The sequence below is a fragment of the Leptidea sinapis genome, chromosome 35 (assembly GCF_905404315.1).
Source record: "Leptidea sinapis chromosome 35, ilLepSina1.1, whole genome shotgun sequence".
Lineage (NCBI taxonomy): Eukaryota > Metazoa > Arthropoda > Insecta > Lepidoptera > Pieridae > Leptidea > Leptidea sinapis.
Genome location: NC_066299.1, coordinates 2,570,850 through 2,588,671, shown reverse-complemented (window position 1 = coordinate 2,588,671; position 17,822 = coordinate 2,570,850). Strand labels below are relative to the sequence as shown.

Genomic DNA, 17,822 nt, shown 5'->3' with positions numbered 1-17,822 from the left:
AGAATTGTAACCTGCTATTATAATTACTTCTATTGCTTATGTTTTTATTGTTTTTACACAGATGTCGAGTAAACGTACGATTTATCCTCTCAATTCGGACACTATGTACTGAATAGTATGGATTCCATATTGTACTGCCAAATTCTAGAACTCTCCGCACTAGTGCATTACATAAAAAAAAAGAATTTTAGGTTTGGTGCTCTTAAAATCTTTTGTCACTCTCCATATAAAGCCGTATATCTGAGCAGCTTTAGAAATGATTTTATTGTAATGTGGAATGAAGTTCAGTTCACAATCTAAAATTACACCCAAATCTCTTACCTCTTCTACTTTTCTTAAATTCACATTATTTAAACAATAAGTAGTTTGAAGTGAGGACCGTTTTCTGGTAAATGATATCTGATGGCACTTGGAAACATTTATAATCATTTTATTTATATCACACCAAACTTGAATTCGGTAACTTAACTTGATTAAATTTCATCATTTCAGCCGGACGTTAACTGCTGGACGAAGGCCTCCCCCAAAGATCGCCATGACGATCGGTCCTGTATTGCCCTCATCCAACGTGTTCCGGCGCGGCGATATTGACGAGATCGTTGGTCTATATATTCTAGGTTCGAGTGATCTTGTGGGGGCCTAACACACACTACGCCATTTACTGTAAGATAAATTAGAGGTCCATATCCAGATTGCCACGTAAACGGAATCCACGCGAGCGAATTCATGGGCGCAGTTCAATATGACATTATTAATGGGTTAGGTTCAAACGACGTATAGTCTCGTCTAACAATCATTTTTATAGATAACATTATGTTTACAGATATAGATTCGTCGGCCAGGCTGCCCAGCGGCTTACTGTCACTGAATATAAACGAGTTTGGAGATTACCACCAATGCTTAAGCATAAACAACACTGTCGATGGAATAACTTTCCTGGGGAAACACTGCCAAATCATGGTACCTTTCATGCAAGACATAAGTAAAGTTGAAATGAACATCGTAACAAGGATTGTACTTTCAAAGTTTATAAACAGAATAAAGGACACTATAGAGGAAGCGATGCAGACGGAGACGTTTCAGTGAGTGTATTACTTTACTAGAGAATTACATGGAACACACTAAAAGTTCCGCACTTCTAGCTAATCGGAACTATTCGAATTTTGAATGTTAAATTTTTGTGTGTGTATTATGTGTTATATTAAGTCTAGACATTTATGTTACAAGAAATGTAATTATCCAACGGTATAGAGCATTTATATCTTTAGTGTCGTTTGTTTATAAATAACTATACGGATAAATTTTGAGGAACTAAAGTATCACCTTATATGGATTAAATAATTTTATCAAATCTTTTCAAAGTACCCTCCACTAGCCTCTATACAAGGCTTAAAGCTAAAAAGATTTCTCTTTTATTCTAACTACTAATAGCCCAGTAAATAGATGATGAGTTTATAAAAATACACATGACTCAGTGAACGCAATATTATATGCGTTCACTGAAATGACTCTATTCCCACGGTTTTTTTTATGATAATATGGGATATGTTGTGTTATGCCATCATAACAATTCTGTTTTCTCTAACACCCCCATTTAATTTTAATATCACAATAATAACATTTAACACAGATTGTTTCCACTTTGCAAAAAGACGAATACATTTTTCAAATTCGAAGTCGGTTTAAATAATGGTGAGTTTAGTTATTTATTTCATAATAATATTGAATGGCTTGAATGCACTGACACGAAAAATATTATAAGAGCAAATAAGTATGGAGGGTAGACGTATAGTAGACATATGTCTACTATGGTAGTGGTAAGGAGAATCATCTGTCTATATGAAAAAGTGTCCGTCAAAATGCATTAAATTAGTGTGGTGCTACAGTCGCATCAGGGTAAATCTTAAAAGAAGCGCCAAATATAAATTAATACTAATCACTCTAGGTGCACGTTTCCCTATGATTATTATTTAAGTTATATTTACAACATTATTTTGTACAACGTAAGTTGTTAAAATTTTTAATAATTAGTCGACAATAATATATTTTTTTTAACTCGGCATACTTCAATTCGTTTTCAATTGCTACATTGACCATACTTCATGCCATACCCTGTGCCTACACCAGCGCCATTGTGGAAGCTTTTCGAACTATTCTGCCATACGAGATGATTCTCCTTGTCTCTGCCCTACATATAAGCAAAGGGAATGAATGACATTTAGTTTAGTAGTAGAGTCTGCACTACTACTAAACTAAATGTCATTCATTCACGCTGGTGTCACTTGAAACCTCGGCTTGAATTGTTAATACGTTTCAGAACGCTGCTGTCAAACCCATTAACATTAGCACCACATTTGAGGCTTGGTGTATGTGTGCCGAGGCAATGCCGCGTTCGCCAATATCTAAAGTACTTCACACCAAAACAATTTCCAGATCTAAGCTACGGTGAAGGTTTCTGCCGCTTGCCGCACGATAAGCCATATTTCACTGCTGACATTATCGCTATGTACGTATCTAAGAATAAGTTTTAAAACATACTTCGAAAATGCAGGTCTCTCTCGGGAAATAAAAAAGTGCCAGGAGCAACTTGTGTCTTCTATCGATTCCTCTTTTGAGAAGGTCGCGGACTGAGTTAAATTAAACTTTGTCCAATTTAACCCCCGGAAAGCTCAAGTTTACGCGCTTACAATAAAAAAAATCCCCATTTGTCGTATCACAGCTCTTTGATAACACTTTCCTTAAAGCCTCTCCTAGTATTGGAGTACTGGGTCTCGAAATCTCGAGCAATTGACAATAACACGGGCAACTGGAGGGCAAAGCCCAATTGGCTTCGAAGAAGCTGGGCGACATCAATAGAGCACGTAAACTTCAAGCCGGGCTACATTCCAGCGCTCAAAGCGTAGTTCCGGCCACATATGGAGTGTTGCTGTTATGTCTGGTTTGGCATGCCCGAGTATCAACTCGATCCATTTGACCACTTGCAACACAGAGCAGCTCGAATTATTGGGGACCCAGTACTCTGTGAACGGCTGGATCACTTGGCGTTGCGCAGAGACGTCGCTACATTGTGTGTCTCCTACCGCATTTATCGCGGGGAGAATTTCGAAGAGCACTTCATTTCACCTGATTCCTGCCGCCGATTTCAACCTTCCCACGACACGCCAGAAATTAGGATATCATCCCCTCCATCTAGATGTGTGGGATGATCTTCCTTGTACGGTTTTTCCGGGACCACACGACACGGTACCTTCAAAAAAAGCACGTACACCTTCCTTAAAGGCCGGCAACGCTCTTGTGATTCCTCTGGTGTTGTATGTGAGAATGTGGGCGGCGGTGATCACTTAGTACCAGGTGACCCGTAAGCTCGTTTGTCCTTCTTTTCCATAAAAAAAAAGAATGCTTTGCATGTTCTATGTATGTTTACAGATTACTCAAAGTCAACTCTCACGTTTGAGATAGTTAAATTGGGTTGATTTTACATCCAATTTATTTCTTAATTGATCTATTTTTTTTTTTAAATTATATCATGTAAATGTTAAGATGGATGTGCAGTTTCATATTGGGAGTGAGCAGATTCTTGATCGATTGATAGTTATTTATTTATAAAAGTATTTCGTTGGCAACAGGCAAACAATTTCTTAGTAATTACAATTGTTTTTTAAAAAGTTTTTTCGAATCATCATTTAGTTCGGGTAAGCCGACGGTTAGTTCAATCTTAACTCTTATTCTTACACCACTAATCTTTTAAATTTCAGAGGATTTCTGACAGCTCTTTTCCTTGTTACGGCATTAAGCACTGGCTATGATTTGTACCAAACATTCGTCAAAAATGGTGAGTCTGAAACACATTATTTTAAGTCTCCCAGTTTTTTAATTATTTGATTGAAGTCCAAGTGTTTGAAAAGATACATAATTCGTGAGTCTACAGTACTAGTCCATGTCAGCTAAAACTGTACGAAATGTATGACAATGAAATACATAATTTTATGCCTCATCTCCACTATCGGCGATGATCGTTACTTGTTTGATCGTCTGTCATCGGCAAGTTAATCATTGATCATCGTGTCCGCACGATCGTCCGTTATCATTTATTGAGCGGCAGTCTTTCAAGATGGAAATAATAGATTTTATGATTGAATAATATTATTGATAATATTGGTGACCTATTTATAAACCTCATAGTAACGTTAAATATCTACTTTATTTTTATCTTTGTGATATTTATGTTTGGGATTCCATATTTCTGCGTAGTTCTGATAAAGTTCTATGAATTTGAATGTTTCGTCATTTGACCAGCCAGTAGTCATTGTATCTTACTCGCGCTATGTAAATAAAAGGAAAACACTAACACAGTCCAGTGTCCTCCAGTGAATGGATGACCGGCGATCATGGGCACGCGCACGCAACTACACGCGCATTCCCTTTGATTCGTTCCAAAAAACCGACAAGTCACCGATCGCCGCGATCACTTTGACGGTTACAGACGACGATCGGCGACTAGAAGTGCTCGCGTGTAATCGCCGATTGTGAAGAGGCACCATAAGAATGCGAACGCGATTTTAACCCTTACCACACTGAATGGCTACGCTTACGTCATACCAATCGTGTGGTGGGGAGATGTACTCACAACTTTACATGTTATTACACATCATAGAATGAATAAAAACATATCTATGAACAAATTACAGTGACACCCACCAAAAGTTTACTATCAAGTTTCTCTGTGTACACCAATACAAGAAGATTCCTGACATTCAGGAAGTCAAAGAGCACCCTGGAGTGCGTGGACGGGATTCGAGCCTTGTCGATGTTCTGGGTTATAATTGGACACACGTACATAATGAGTTTCTACAGTCCGATTCACAACACAACCGGAGCTCTAGAGGTATGTTTGTACATCGCAGAACACGAGCATGCATCGTTTGATACACAGCACGTGACTCGTACGACAGCACGATAGAGTAGACTCGCCGGTCCCCTGAAAACGCAAGAGAATCTCTGAACAATAAGACCACTCCTTTAAAGATCCAACAGACTTAATTTCTACTAGTACTTCTAGGTATGTTCTCAATTCTATATTCTATATTCAATGCTAGCAAACATTTTGTACACAAAACCATGGATTTATGCACTGTTTCTATTGGAAATTTGGTCACAACTTATTATAATTATAAATATTTCTTTAAACGTCGTGTCATTTAGAGCTTTATGAACTCCGAAAAAATAATTGAGAAATGGCGAGAAATAATCGATGTTTCTAATATATTCAGAGCGTTCCAAAATTGAATTATAATAAAATTTAAGTTTTTATGTTTTAACAATATTTATGGCCATACTAGTTTCATTAAGAGAAAAATTTAAAGAAATAAACATTTTGACTGTTGCTTCTCAATACATTTTCGATAATGTTCATAAGCACATTGAGGAATTTTCTAGAAACTGTGACATTCATAATGTTAACACGAGGAACAAACATAAACCTGTTATGCCTACTACTCGGTTGGGTCGAGTTAGTAAGTCTTTTGTTGGGCGATGTATATGCTTCTACAATATGATCCCAGAAAATGTACAAAACAAATGTGTTACGAAATTTAAAAGAATTGTTAAAAAACGTTTGTGTGGGAACGGTTATTATAGCATAAACGATTTTCTTAATGACACCACGGATTGGTAATAAAGCGAACACCCTCAGGCTCTTTAATTATAAATGTTTATTGTACGATATTACATTGTAATCCATATTTTATATTAAAAAAAAAAGCCCGCTGAGTTTCTTGCGCCCATTCTTCTCAGGTCTGAGGCAGTCTCTTTTGAATGGGTGGTAGATTTTGACGTTCAATAAATGATTTTAAATCCTATTTTGAATTAAAATATTTGAATTTGAATTTGAATTTGAAAAGGTTGTAACAATATTTATACTAGTTACATCTTCGGGTTAGAGTTCTATTTTCAAAATCTATATAACGTTTCAATTGGATTCGTTTCTAATTAGCCAGTTGTAAAAACTTTCTGTGTTACCCTTAATGTAAAAATATATTCGTTGTAAGCGATGGCTGGTGCATCATGCTCGTGATCGGGCGTTACTTGTGGTGGCTGGACTGTCATGTTTTCGACAACTTTAGTTGTTTGTTAAATTTAAAGTTATAAAATTATCTTTGGATGCCTTACAGTATGTTGATTACATTTTTGGAGAATATTTATCTTTCTATAGAGTTAATATTATATAAATAATGATGTAAATATTGTACTGATCAACGAGACAACAGATACACAGCACTCTAACATTAAACACAAAGTTAGACTTAATGAACATATTATACCGTGGCAGTCTAAGTTATTTTGAACTTGTCTAAATACAATAAATTGTGCTAATCATGAAAACAATTTCCAGTGGATACCGATGGTCACAAGTTCTTGGATTCTTTCATCTACTTTGGTGGTGGATACATTTTTCCTGTTGAGTGGAATATTCTGTATTTACTCTTTACCCAATGAAGTCAGCGTAAGTAAGTTACATCATATTTATTAAGGCGAGGTATTCCCAACACTTTAGGCAAAAATCGCTAGAACGTATATCTATGAGATTCGATAGGTACGCATAGACGCGGGCATGGCTGAGACACGATACGAGCGATGCGGGTCAACTTTAAAACTTACAGTTGCGCAAGAGTACGAAATACTGTGATATTTTTATGCATTTTTGAAGTGAAAAACAATTCAAATACAAAAGCCTATTTTTCAAAAAATAAATCTTTCGAGATTTTTTTTCGTAATCGTGTTTTCAAAACTGCCATAATTTAAAATTTGGAACCGTAGTATTTGTAGAAGTATTTTATGTAGGTAGATTTTCAAAAATGTTAGTTTTTAGGACTATAGCGCCTTAAGTCACTAAGAAATTGTTATCTTTTTACGGGCTAAAAACTATATGCCTTTCTATGATATGATGGTTTTTACCTCACAAAGTATTGTTACGTCATCAGAGCTGTTCAAGATTATAATCTATTTTGAAGAAGTTAAACATGTAAATTTGAATAAAATTTTCATGTTTAACTTACATACTGTAAAAGTTATAATATTGATTTGTTAATACGGCTTTACTCACGATTTATCGGTGTAAGTACCGACTAGTTTCGGACCATTTTTAACCGACTTCAAAAAGGAGGAGGCTATCAATTCGATCGGTATTATTTTTATGTATGTACACCGATTACTCTGAGATTTATGATCCGATTTACGTAGTTCTTCTTTTGTTCGATGCAGCATGGATGCCATTTGATCCCATAAAAATTTTACATAGTTTGGCCAAGTAGTTTTCATATTATGAAAATTTAAGTTTACCTTGATGATATAATTGTTTTCTGTGTATGGCTTTTTTAGGAGTTTTCATTCAGGTTCATTAAATATTATAATTATTAACTGACACTACAAAGTAAAAAATAAAAACTTGTACACCAATAGTGATACCGTGCTCGCCATCACAGCAGGCACACCCCGCGCCCTTGCCCTGTCCAGCCACGCACTACGACCAAAAGTCCGCAGTAATAGACGGGGCGTTGTCGCGAACCCACTACAATCACCCTGGTGAAGGACCGCCGAATGGTTTTACTCACTAGTAAAGCCGTATTAATAAATAAGTTAACAATGTCTCACGAAAGTCTTAATAATTTAAAGTTATAATACATCGATTACAAATAATAATCATTAATGAATATTTCCAGCTCTTTTTTTAAAGAATCTCCATGTATTTTATCTGCATCGTCTGTTGAGACTGCTGCCTCTCCTCGCGACGGTTGTCCTGTTTCAGACTTCAATAGTCAACTGGTTATCCGATGGCCCGGACTGGCCAAAACTGGCTTTTACATCAGAAGTCTGTAAGCAGCGCTGGTGGGCAGTTCTGTTGCATATTCAGAATTATCTGAAACCTTCTGGATTAGTAAGTGTAGATCTGGATCAAATAATGATCGCTTGTTTTATTTAATTGTAACTTAGTTTTATGAATATATTACAGTTATACAAATACACAACCTGCATACTAATAAGGAAAATGATAGACAAACAGATACATTCCAAATTAACATTTCCAAAAAAGAAACAAATACTAAATAGACGCAATAATGATCACTTCATACCACCAAAGCCAAGGACCAATTATGGACTGAAAACAATTACCTATTAAGATGTTAAACTCCACAATGTACTATCTTCGGATATCAAAGATGCAGGCAGTTTTATTTTATTCAAGCTCCGTTTAGCCAAATGTATTACAGATGACACTTCCTTTGTCTAGCGCACACACTTATATTTAGTTTTATCATACGGACGATTCATAGATCATAATTTATAAATGCTGTTCTCATGTAAGTGAGAACTTATATGTCTTTAATAAGAATAAATGTTCTTAAACCTAAATGTACATCTATCATCATTCGAGCATCATTTAACCAAATATTTGTTTTTAATCCCTCCATCTCTTTGCCAATTTATTCATATCTACAAAAAATATTGTAAGGACTTGCGTTTGCGTTTGCATCCTAGTTATCATTTCCCACCCTTTTTTGTTATTTTCCTATTGGATGCAACACCTGGGTAAAGGTGCTTTTACAACTCGAAACTTCATATCGGTCGAGCACGTCCACCTTCCCATTAAAACATAAAAAAAAACAATTTAGAATATCCAGCCGAAGCTATAACTGATTTAAAACTACTTTGTGAACAATATTCCTATGTGTGAGTGTGGTGAATTTTTACAGGTCAGCCAAATCTCCAAAAGTAAGTCAAGAGATTTCACCCTTTTTTTTTTACAGTTCGTTTAGCTATTTCGCAAGGCTAATAAATCAAAGGCTTAAAATCTTGTTAAAAAAAATATGGTTCCAACGATGCCTTTTTTTGCCGACGTGAAGCAGTATAGTGTTTCGGCATTATTGTGTTTCGGTCTGAAGGGCGCCGTAGCTAGTGAAATTACTTTTATTATTTAAGAGTTATTTTTGTCCTTTATATTCACTATTTAATTTCGTTTCTATCTTATTGAAATTTAATCTCTCGCAATTTAGTTTACTGAAGTTACTTAGTTAAGAACTGTACTCATACATTACACTCATATATTGATAAATATTTAATTTTTATACATTGCTAACATTTTCAATTATCTTTCAGTGTCTTGTGCACTCCTGGTACCTAACAGTGGACACGCAGCTTTATATGTTAAGTCCACTTGTTCTCATTTTCCTGTTCGGCTCTCGGAAGATAGCTTGGTCTGTTATGACTCTCACCTTGATAGCATCATTAATAACAGTCACGTATTATGCTTTTACTTACGAAATACCAGTGGTATTTGTAAATGTTTGGTGAGTATTAATCAGATTATTTTAAGTCCAGGAAATTAAAAAGTGTACGTGTACTTATGTAGGAACGCAAGAAGATATACTTCGTTGGCCTAACGAAGCTTAAATCCTTAATATTATTAAGGTATTCCTCGTGCTATTCTATGTTGTAGAAAGAATAATCTTGCAACGATGGCTTTGACAATTAATTATTAAATAATGAATACGGCTGTACAGGCTTGAACCCTTTGCCTATTTTAATAATGGACAAAGAACCCAAAAAAAATACCGAATGTCGAAAAAGTCAGAAAATTTTAGGAACCAACTTCAACCTGTTACTTTTGTGTTACAGTGATGCGCGCGCATCTTAAAATTTCACTCTCATAATTTAGTCATAACGCGCTTAAAGAAATATAAATTCAATAATATACTTTTTCAGATTTCTTTCGGTTTGAAAATTAAATATGAGATGCTACATTGTTATAAATTTGCATCCAGCTCAGTCAGTTGTCTTTGAACCGATAAAAATGGAGGCTAAGTTAATTTTTATGTTTTGTATATTTTATAAATTACAAAACTTTATTTACATCATTCAAGTTTAGTCATAGTTAAATTCATTTTCGATGTGCGATTTGCAAGGAACTTTCTTCGGTGTTTGCAGGACGAATTTGAATACGACATGAGTTACTACAAAAAGCGCGTACACCTTTTTAAAAGGTGGGCAACTCTCCTGTGATATCTCTGTTGTTGCAACAGAATATGGGCGGAGGTGATCACTTAATATCAGATGATCCGAACGCTCTTATCTTTGTCCCCCTCTTTCATAAAAAAAAATCCGCAAGTTGACAGATATCTGAGAGTTGCGCAAAATAACTTGAGAAAGTTTGATTTTAGTGGGACTCAATGAGTATAATAATTGGTGGGACTCGAACCTGCGACCTCTCGCGTTCCGTGCGAGCGCTCTTCCAACTGAGCCAACCATTCGAGTGACGTATCGTTGATAAATAAATCTTGTATGCTTTGTTCATCGCATCATTCATAAAATTTCAAATTTAATTTGTGTAACAGTATGTTAAATTGTTTATTTGAGTTTATTTGATATTTTTATTTTTTATATTGAGAGTTATCACTTTAAAACAACAAATTGTTAACATTACTAATTTTTACTAATTTGTAGTTTTAATTTAATTTTTACTAATTTTAAGAGTTTTATTTCTTGACAAGTCATTATTTCTATAAATGCGGACATATTGGAAATATGGTCGCCATATTTGATTTAAAGTTCAGGAATTATATTTTAGGTACTTGAAAATACCAGTAACATATTTAAGAAAATTTTTCGCTCACACACCAGCGAGGGCAACGCCCTACGTCATCGGCATCATGTTTGGGTACACTTTGAAGGTGCATCAAGAAAAACCTATTAAAATATCAAAGGTATACAAATTTCCATAAAATGACAAATGCAGTTTTCAACTACAATGTTTTTTTTTATGAAAATAAGGGACGAGACGAGCAGCACGTTCAGCTGATGGTAATTGATACGCCCTGCCCATTACAAGGCAGTGCCGCTCAGGATTCTTGAAAAACCCAAAAATTGAGACGTACGATGTTACGGCCTTAGATAATTTATATGTATAGATAGAGCCTCTTGCTGCTAGACAAGCAATGAAAACAGGCCAGGTTTATTACTCTAGTGTGCGTGACAAGCTACGTCTTACACTCACGATTTGTATGTCACTTTGTGTTAGTGTGCGTGCATTGCTCAAAGTAGAGGTTAACTGTCAACCTCAATTTTTTTCAACGTCACACACAACTGTCACAGTCTTTCTAGATATATAAATGATCTAAGGTAACCGCTTTACTTTGGTTTTACGGCTTTCTTACAGACTCTATGATAAGGACATTAAACCTACAACTAGTTGCAATAATATACACTATCACTTCAAATTCAAATATTATTTCACTTATTGAAAGTCAAAAACCACCCATTGCAAAATGTATGCCTTAGAAGAACACAAGAAACGCAGCGGCCTTCTTTTTTTTCATAAAAAATATGGTTACAAAGTAATATCGTACAATAATACTTATTATTTAATAGCCTGAAGGCAGTCCCTCCATTCCAGTTCATTTAATTCCAATCTGTGGTATCATTAAGAAAGGCATTTATGTTATAGTAAACCTTTACCACACAAATGTTTTTTAATAATTCTTTTGAATATGGAACACATTTGTTTTGAACATTTTCTGGAATCCTGTTGTAAACTCATATACATCGCTCCACAAAAGACTTACTAACTCGCTTTAACGAGTAGTAGCCATTGTAAGTTTATGTCTTTTCCTGGTGTTATCGTTATGGTTATGACAGTTTCTAGCAAATTCACTTTTGTGCCTATGGAGTATGTATCTACATACATTATCAAGAATATATTGAGCAGCAACAGTCATAATGTTAATATCATTACATTTTGCTTTCAATGATTCTTTAGATTTATTATTGGTTTCCTGCCAATATCAACTACACATTATTTATCTCTATCTGCAACCAGCTCTTCCAGTTTATTATTTTCAGAAATATGTTGTACTCCTCTGGTTGGGTGCATTAGGTACAATGGCATTTTGCGTTTTCGCTCCAAACGAAACACTCCACCTAAACTATTACGTCCCACACTTCTTCGACCACTTCCTCTCCTCGTATATGAGATCCACGTGGGCTGCCTCAGTTGGATGGGTCATTTTAGCTTGCACACACGGCTATGGAGGTGAGTGTAAGAGAAATATTAATATTAACCAGATGTAAAAGATCTTTACTTTATATAGGCTTTATACCATTTAATAAAAAATAACGATTCCTAGTAAAAATGCAATAATATAACTCAAGGTGTGAAAAAATTGTCATAAAAAATCTGTCATCGCGTGCGCTGCCGAAACTGTTGATGAGTCGACGCACGACTGGAGTTTACTGTTCAAGAACGATTGTCTTTGAACAGGTACTAAACAAAATCAAGTCCAATGGAGTCGGTTACAAACATGCATACAGGAAAAGCTAATAAAAGAGTATTAATTAAAAAAAAAATATAAGTAGATATTAAAAAAATAAAATAATAGGTTAGGTTAAAAATTGTCTATTTGGCGTGAAATGCGCTATATATACTCTCCATATTAAATTAAACATTTAATTATGTGCATAGCTCATATAAATTTGTATCAACTATATTGATAATTCAATATTAAATAAAAGCACACATGTTTATATATACAATACATATCATATTAATGTATGAACATACTTAGTACCCACGTGCTTATCAGATTTTCTGGCACTTTTACACCACTTTCTTCCATAATTTATAGAATAATCACTTAACTTTATGAAAGTATAATAATAAATCAATTTCAATAATATAATAAAGCTTCAAAATACAAGAAAGTGAAAGGTGCGCAAAAACGTTACTATGACATTTTGATGAGCAGATTTTACTATAAATATTTTTCTCATACCGGGCGCCTTATATGAAAATCGATTCTTAAGGAGTAAACTCCAAATATTTCTACAACATTAAAGAACGTATCAATATCTACAAAAAGTCTGCGATACCATATTATGTCCAAATACTGTAGTAATGCCGCTATAACAACTTTTTTACATTTTAAAAGTTTATAAAAGTTCCGACGATAATAATGTCACATTATTCATACTATTGTATTAATCCTTATGTCATTAAATGACTTAAGACCGTTTTAATTCCTGTAAAATACTCTTTAAATTATTAAAGTAAGACCTATCCCAGATAAACTGCAAGAGAGCCGTCTGCGGTGGTACGGACATGTTATGAGGCGACCAAACAACCACATGAGCAGAAAAGTGTTAGATATTGTAACTAAACCTCGAGGGCGAGGAAGACCCCGAATCACATGGATGTCTATAGTAAATAAGAACCTGAAAGAAGCCCACATAAACAAAGAGACGACCCAGGACCGAGCCACCTGGAGACACATGATACGGAGGGCCGACCCCAAATAAAATGGGAAAAGGCCAGACCAAGAACTCTTTAAATTATTAAAATTGGACATTCCATTCAAAAGAGTAACGAATTTAAAAATGTTAATCTAAAGAAAATAATGCAATAATAAAATAATAACTTACGGTCGTTGCCAGTATTCAGTCTATCTTTTACGTGAGATAAAAATCGTAACAATCGTTGACTTTTGTGTCCCAATAAACTTATCGACGGTAACTCACCTTATTCGTACACGCTATCTATCAATGAGAGGACGTATAGCTTACCAGCGATATAAAGTTTGTATGGAAATTGCAATTCACGCGTCCCAATATAAGGCGATAAGAATGACTTATCGGGTATATTGGGACAGCTTCAGTTTATTGACAGCTAATTACTGACAGTGTTGGGAACGGCCGTAAGTGAAATAAAACTTTTATGTTAACAAAAATGAATCTAAAGTCCGACTTAGTAGACTTTTCACTACCACAAGATCAGTATCTACGCGACTGAAACAACGAAATATTACTAGTCAATTATATTTTTGTCGCTAGTATCTTTTAGGTCTATGTTTTGATCTATTTTATCCGCTGATTCAAACAATCTACTATTTGTTTGTAACTATTAATGAAGCTTATTTCAACATATTTCAGGACCAATAGATTGGTTTCTTTCACAGCCATTATGGAAATTGCCATCCAGAATGTCATATGCAGCATATCTTGTTCATCTCCCTATAATGATGGTCAGAAACAACGGAGTAGTTAAATCAGCGTTCTTTTCAGACATAGAAACTGTGAGTATTAAGACGATATCACACACTCAGGTAAAAAGGTCCAAATCCTCTATAGAAGAAAGAAAGAAATAACATTTATTTCAACACACACACAAATAATAAAATGAAGCAATTTAAAAATATACAAATATAAAAACGTGTGGTATTTAAAAAAGGAGCCACTCAACATGTGTTTCAACACAAGTGTGTTGCAACGCTGATCTTCTGTGACCCACGCGTGACATATGAACCTCAAGGGCGACACCTCGTTTGAATTAAATTATTACTATTCTAACTAAACTTAAAAAAAATTATGCTTTGTTGCATCACTTTACTTATTATGTTGTAATTGAAATCATTTGTAAAACGATGAAAATATATTGATTTAAAAGAGTGGCAGTGAGTTTCTTGCTACTTCTTCTCATTAGCTCAACCCTTTACGAAGTAGCGGTAGATAAGAAAAAAATTTTTTTTTGACATTCATAAGTGTCATTTCCGTGACCTATATGAATAAAGTGATTTTGATTTTTATTTGATTTGATTTATAAACATTAACTTGCAGATCTATAATGCCGCATCATATATTTTTATCTCAATGCTGGTGGCTTTTGCTTTATGTGTCGTGATTGATGCACCCTGCTCTACACTACAAAAGGCAGTACTTGGTAAAAATTTTTGTATCAAATCTTATACTAATAAAAATGGGAACCGTTTTCTTCCGTTTGGTTATCTGTGAAAACTACTGTGAACCGAGCGGAGCACCTTAAGGCTGGGGACCGAGCGAATGGCCTTGAGAAATCGAGCGGATTTAGGTTACCTGTCTCGCACAAGATCCCCATAGTTTTAATTCAGATTTAGAAGCATTTTTAATTTATTACAAACATAATACAAAACTATGTCTCATTAAATAGTAATGGTGTACAATTAAAAAAAATTCGTACAATATTTATCAAGATTGAATGATTAGTATAGCTCCAACTGTAAAAGTTAGGGGTAGATTGGTGATATTTTTCGCACTGTCTATAAAAAATAGAAATGTAAAGAAAAAATTAATTTTCGTGTCATATTCTGTAGATACATAATTATTTTTTGTAATAATATAAGCTTTATATAAACCGTCAAGAAGGTTGAAAGCCGTACACAAAAAACAATTATATCATCGAGGTAAACAAAAATTATCATAAAAAATAGTCATAAAATTAATACTACTTGGCCAAACTATGTAAAATTTATGGGACCAAAAGGCACCTATTCTGCATCGAACTAAAAAAATTACGTAAATCGGATCATAAGTCTCAGAGTAATCGGTGTACATACATAAAAATTCCAATCGAATTGATAACCTCCTCCTTTTAGAAGTCGGTTAAAAACAACGTATGCCGGGTCAGCAGTAGTCTAAGCTATATAATAATAGTCTAAACTCCAGGACTCAGTAATCTTGGGGCTACTGAAAACCAGTGGTACATTGGCGCCACGCCATTGCAGCTTATTACTGAGTTAGCTCCCTTTGGTGACATTCACTGCCGCACAGTACCTTTTTCATTTTTAGCTATAAATTGTATAATTTAAATGATTTTATTTGTTAGTTCTAAGAATTTATTACTCATTCTGGTTTTTTATCAATAAATTTTTATTCTATTCTATTGTTGTCGGTTCTCGATAAATCTACGAAGTTTGAACGAAATCTGGCTGTTTCTAAATCGCGCTCAAATGAGTCCGTTACAAACAAAGATTATTTATTAACCTGTTAATATTAATTTCAGAGCCTTCGCGGGATACCAGTAACGCCAACGGAGCGAAAATTCAAGAAAATCATTAAATAAGATTATAACTTGTACATTACTAATTTAATGTAAAATAAAATTTTCATAAACTTTCTAAAATGGCACATTCTATTATGTTTTTTGTTTCTTATTTTCCACTACCCACAATCCTTATCCGATATCCGTATTTTTACGATATATATTTCTACGATTCTTTTTGTTCTCATCACAAGTCAAAGCAAATCAATTAAAATACGTCTTTTTATCCCAATATGTAGTACCTATAGTTACAATACAGCAATAATAATTGTTCAAAAAATGTTAAACTACAGTTGTGAGACAGGAGCTCAAAATAGGTAGAACCTGTGCTATGAGTCTCCTCCCCATTTTAAGTAATTATATAAGTGCATTTTATAGTCTATATTATTGAGACTAAATATAAAATATGCATTGTGTGTATACGTTTGTGTATGATTATGAATGCTTCCAAGAGGAGTGCCATTCTCTTCTCAGTTTGTGTGTGTATTGGTTTGTGAATGATTATGAATGCTTCCAAGAGAGTGTCATTCTCTATTCAGTTTGTGTGTGTATAGGTTTGTGTATGATTATGAATGCTTCTAAGAGAGTGTAATTCTCTGTTCAGTTTCACTGTGTATACATTTGTGTATGATTATGAATGCTTCAAAGAGAGTGTAATTCTCTGTTCAGTTTCACTGTGTATACATTTGTGTATGATTATGAATGCTTCAAAGAGAGTGTCATTCTCTGTTCAGTTTGTCTGTGTATAAGTTAGTGTATGATTATGAATGCTTCAAAGAGAGTGTCATTCTTTGTTCAGTTTGTCTGTGTATAAGTTAGTGTATGATTATGAATGCTTCCAAGAGAGTGTCATTCTCTTCTCAGTTTGTATGTGTATACGTTAGTGTATTATTATGAATGCTTCTAAGAGAATATCATTCTCTTCTCAGTTTGTATGTGTATACGTTAGTGTATTATTATGAATGCTTCTAAGAGAATATCATTATCTTCTCAGTTTGTCTGTGTATACGTTATTGTATGATTATAAATGCTTCCAAGAGAATATCATTCTCTTCTCAGTTTGTCTGTGTATACATTTGTGTATGATTATGAATGCTTCAAAGAGAGTGTAATTCTCTGTTCAGTTTCACTGTGTATACTTTTGTGTATGATTATGAATGCTTCAAAGAGAGTGTCATTCTCTGTTCAGTTTGTCTGTGTATAAGTTAGTGTATGATTATGAATGCTTCAAAGAGAGTGTCATTCTTTGTTCAGTTTGTCTGTGTATAAGTTAGTGTATGATTATGAATGATTCCAAAAGAATATCATTCTCTTCTCAGTTGGTCTGTGTTTACGTTAGTGTATGATTATGAATGCTTCCAAGAGAATATCATTCTCTTCTCAGTTTGTGTGTGTATACGTTTGTGTATGATTATGAATGCTTCCAAGAGAATATCATTCTCTTCTCAGTTTGTGTGTGTATACGTTTGTGTATGATTATGAATGCTTCCAAGAGAGTGTCATTCTCTGTTCAGTTTGTGTGTGTATACGTTTGTGTATGATTGTGAATGCTTCCAAGAGAATATCATTATCTTCTCAGTTTGTCTGTGTATACGTTTGTGTATGATTATGAATGCTTCCAAGAGAGTGTCATTCTCTTTTCTGTTTGTGTGGGTGTTCTCAGTGAATGCTACATGTTCCATTCAGTTATTTTGGAAAATCTTTCTAAAAATCACGGTCTCGTGTTATATTTATTTTCTTAAGCCATCCATTTTCGTTCCATTTGTCCGTTCACTGGCTTACTACTGCTACACACAGAGCTACGATACGTCTTACCCGCATGGCGTCTAACCACAGAATGCCAGATAGACGTCCACCCCCGCCGATGAAATAGACAAGTCAATGTATTATATCTGTTATATAAATACAAACGCTTCACTTGATT

General features: G+C 34.4%; 1 protein-coding gene across 1 annotated transcript; it reads left to right on the top strand.

Moving 5' to 3' along the window:
• Positions 1 to 3,786: 3,786 nt before the first annotated feature.
• LOC126975309 (O-acyltransferase like protein-like) lies at positions 3,787 to 15,991 on the top strand. Its single transcript, XM_050823131.1, has 9 exons — positions 3,787 to 3,832; positions 6,392 to 6,506; positions 7,719 to 7,933; positions 9,154 to 9,344; positions 10,622 to 10,757; positions 11,893 to 12,082; positions 13,975 to 14,117; positions 14,659 to 14,761; positions 15,860 to 15,991. Exons 1-9 carry the CDS (start codon positions 3,803 to 3,805, stop codon positions 15,913 to 15,915), a joined length of 1,179 nt encoding a protein of 392 aa, XP_050679088.1. The 5' UTR covers positions 3,787 to 3,802; the 3' UTR covers positions 15,916 to 15,991.
• The last annotated feature ends 1,831 nt before the right edge of the window (positions 15,992 to 17,822 follow it).

Excerpts from the sequence above, each read along its gene's own strand:
- LOC126975309 (XM_050823131.1), top strand. The coding sequence starts at position 3,803 with ATGATTTGTACCAAACATTCGTCAAAAATG. Across the intron at positions 3,833-6,391 it reads CCAAACATTCGTCAAAAATG|TGGATACCGATGGTCACAAG; the intron begins GTGAGTCTGAAA and ends AACAATTTCCAG. Across the intron at positions 14,118-14,658 it reads TCTTTTCAGACATAGAAACT|ATCTATAATGCCGCATCATA; the intron begins GTGAGTATTAAG and ends ATTAACTTGCAG.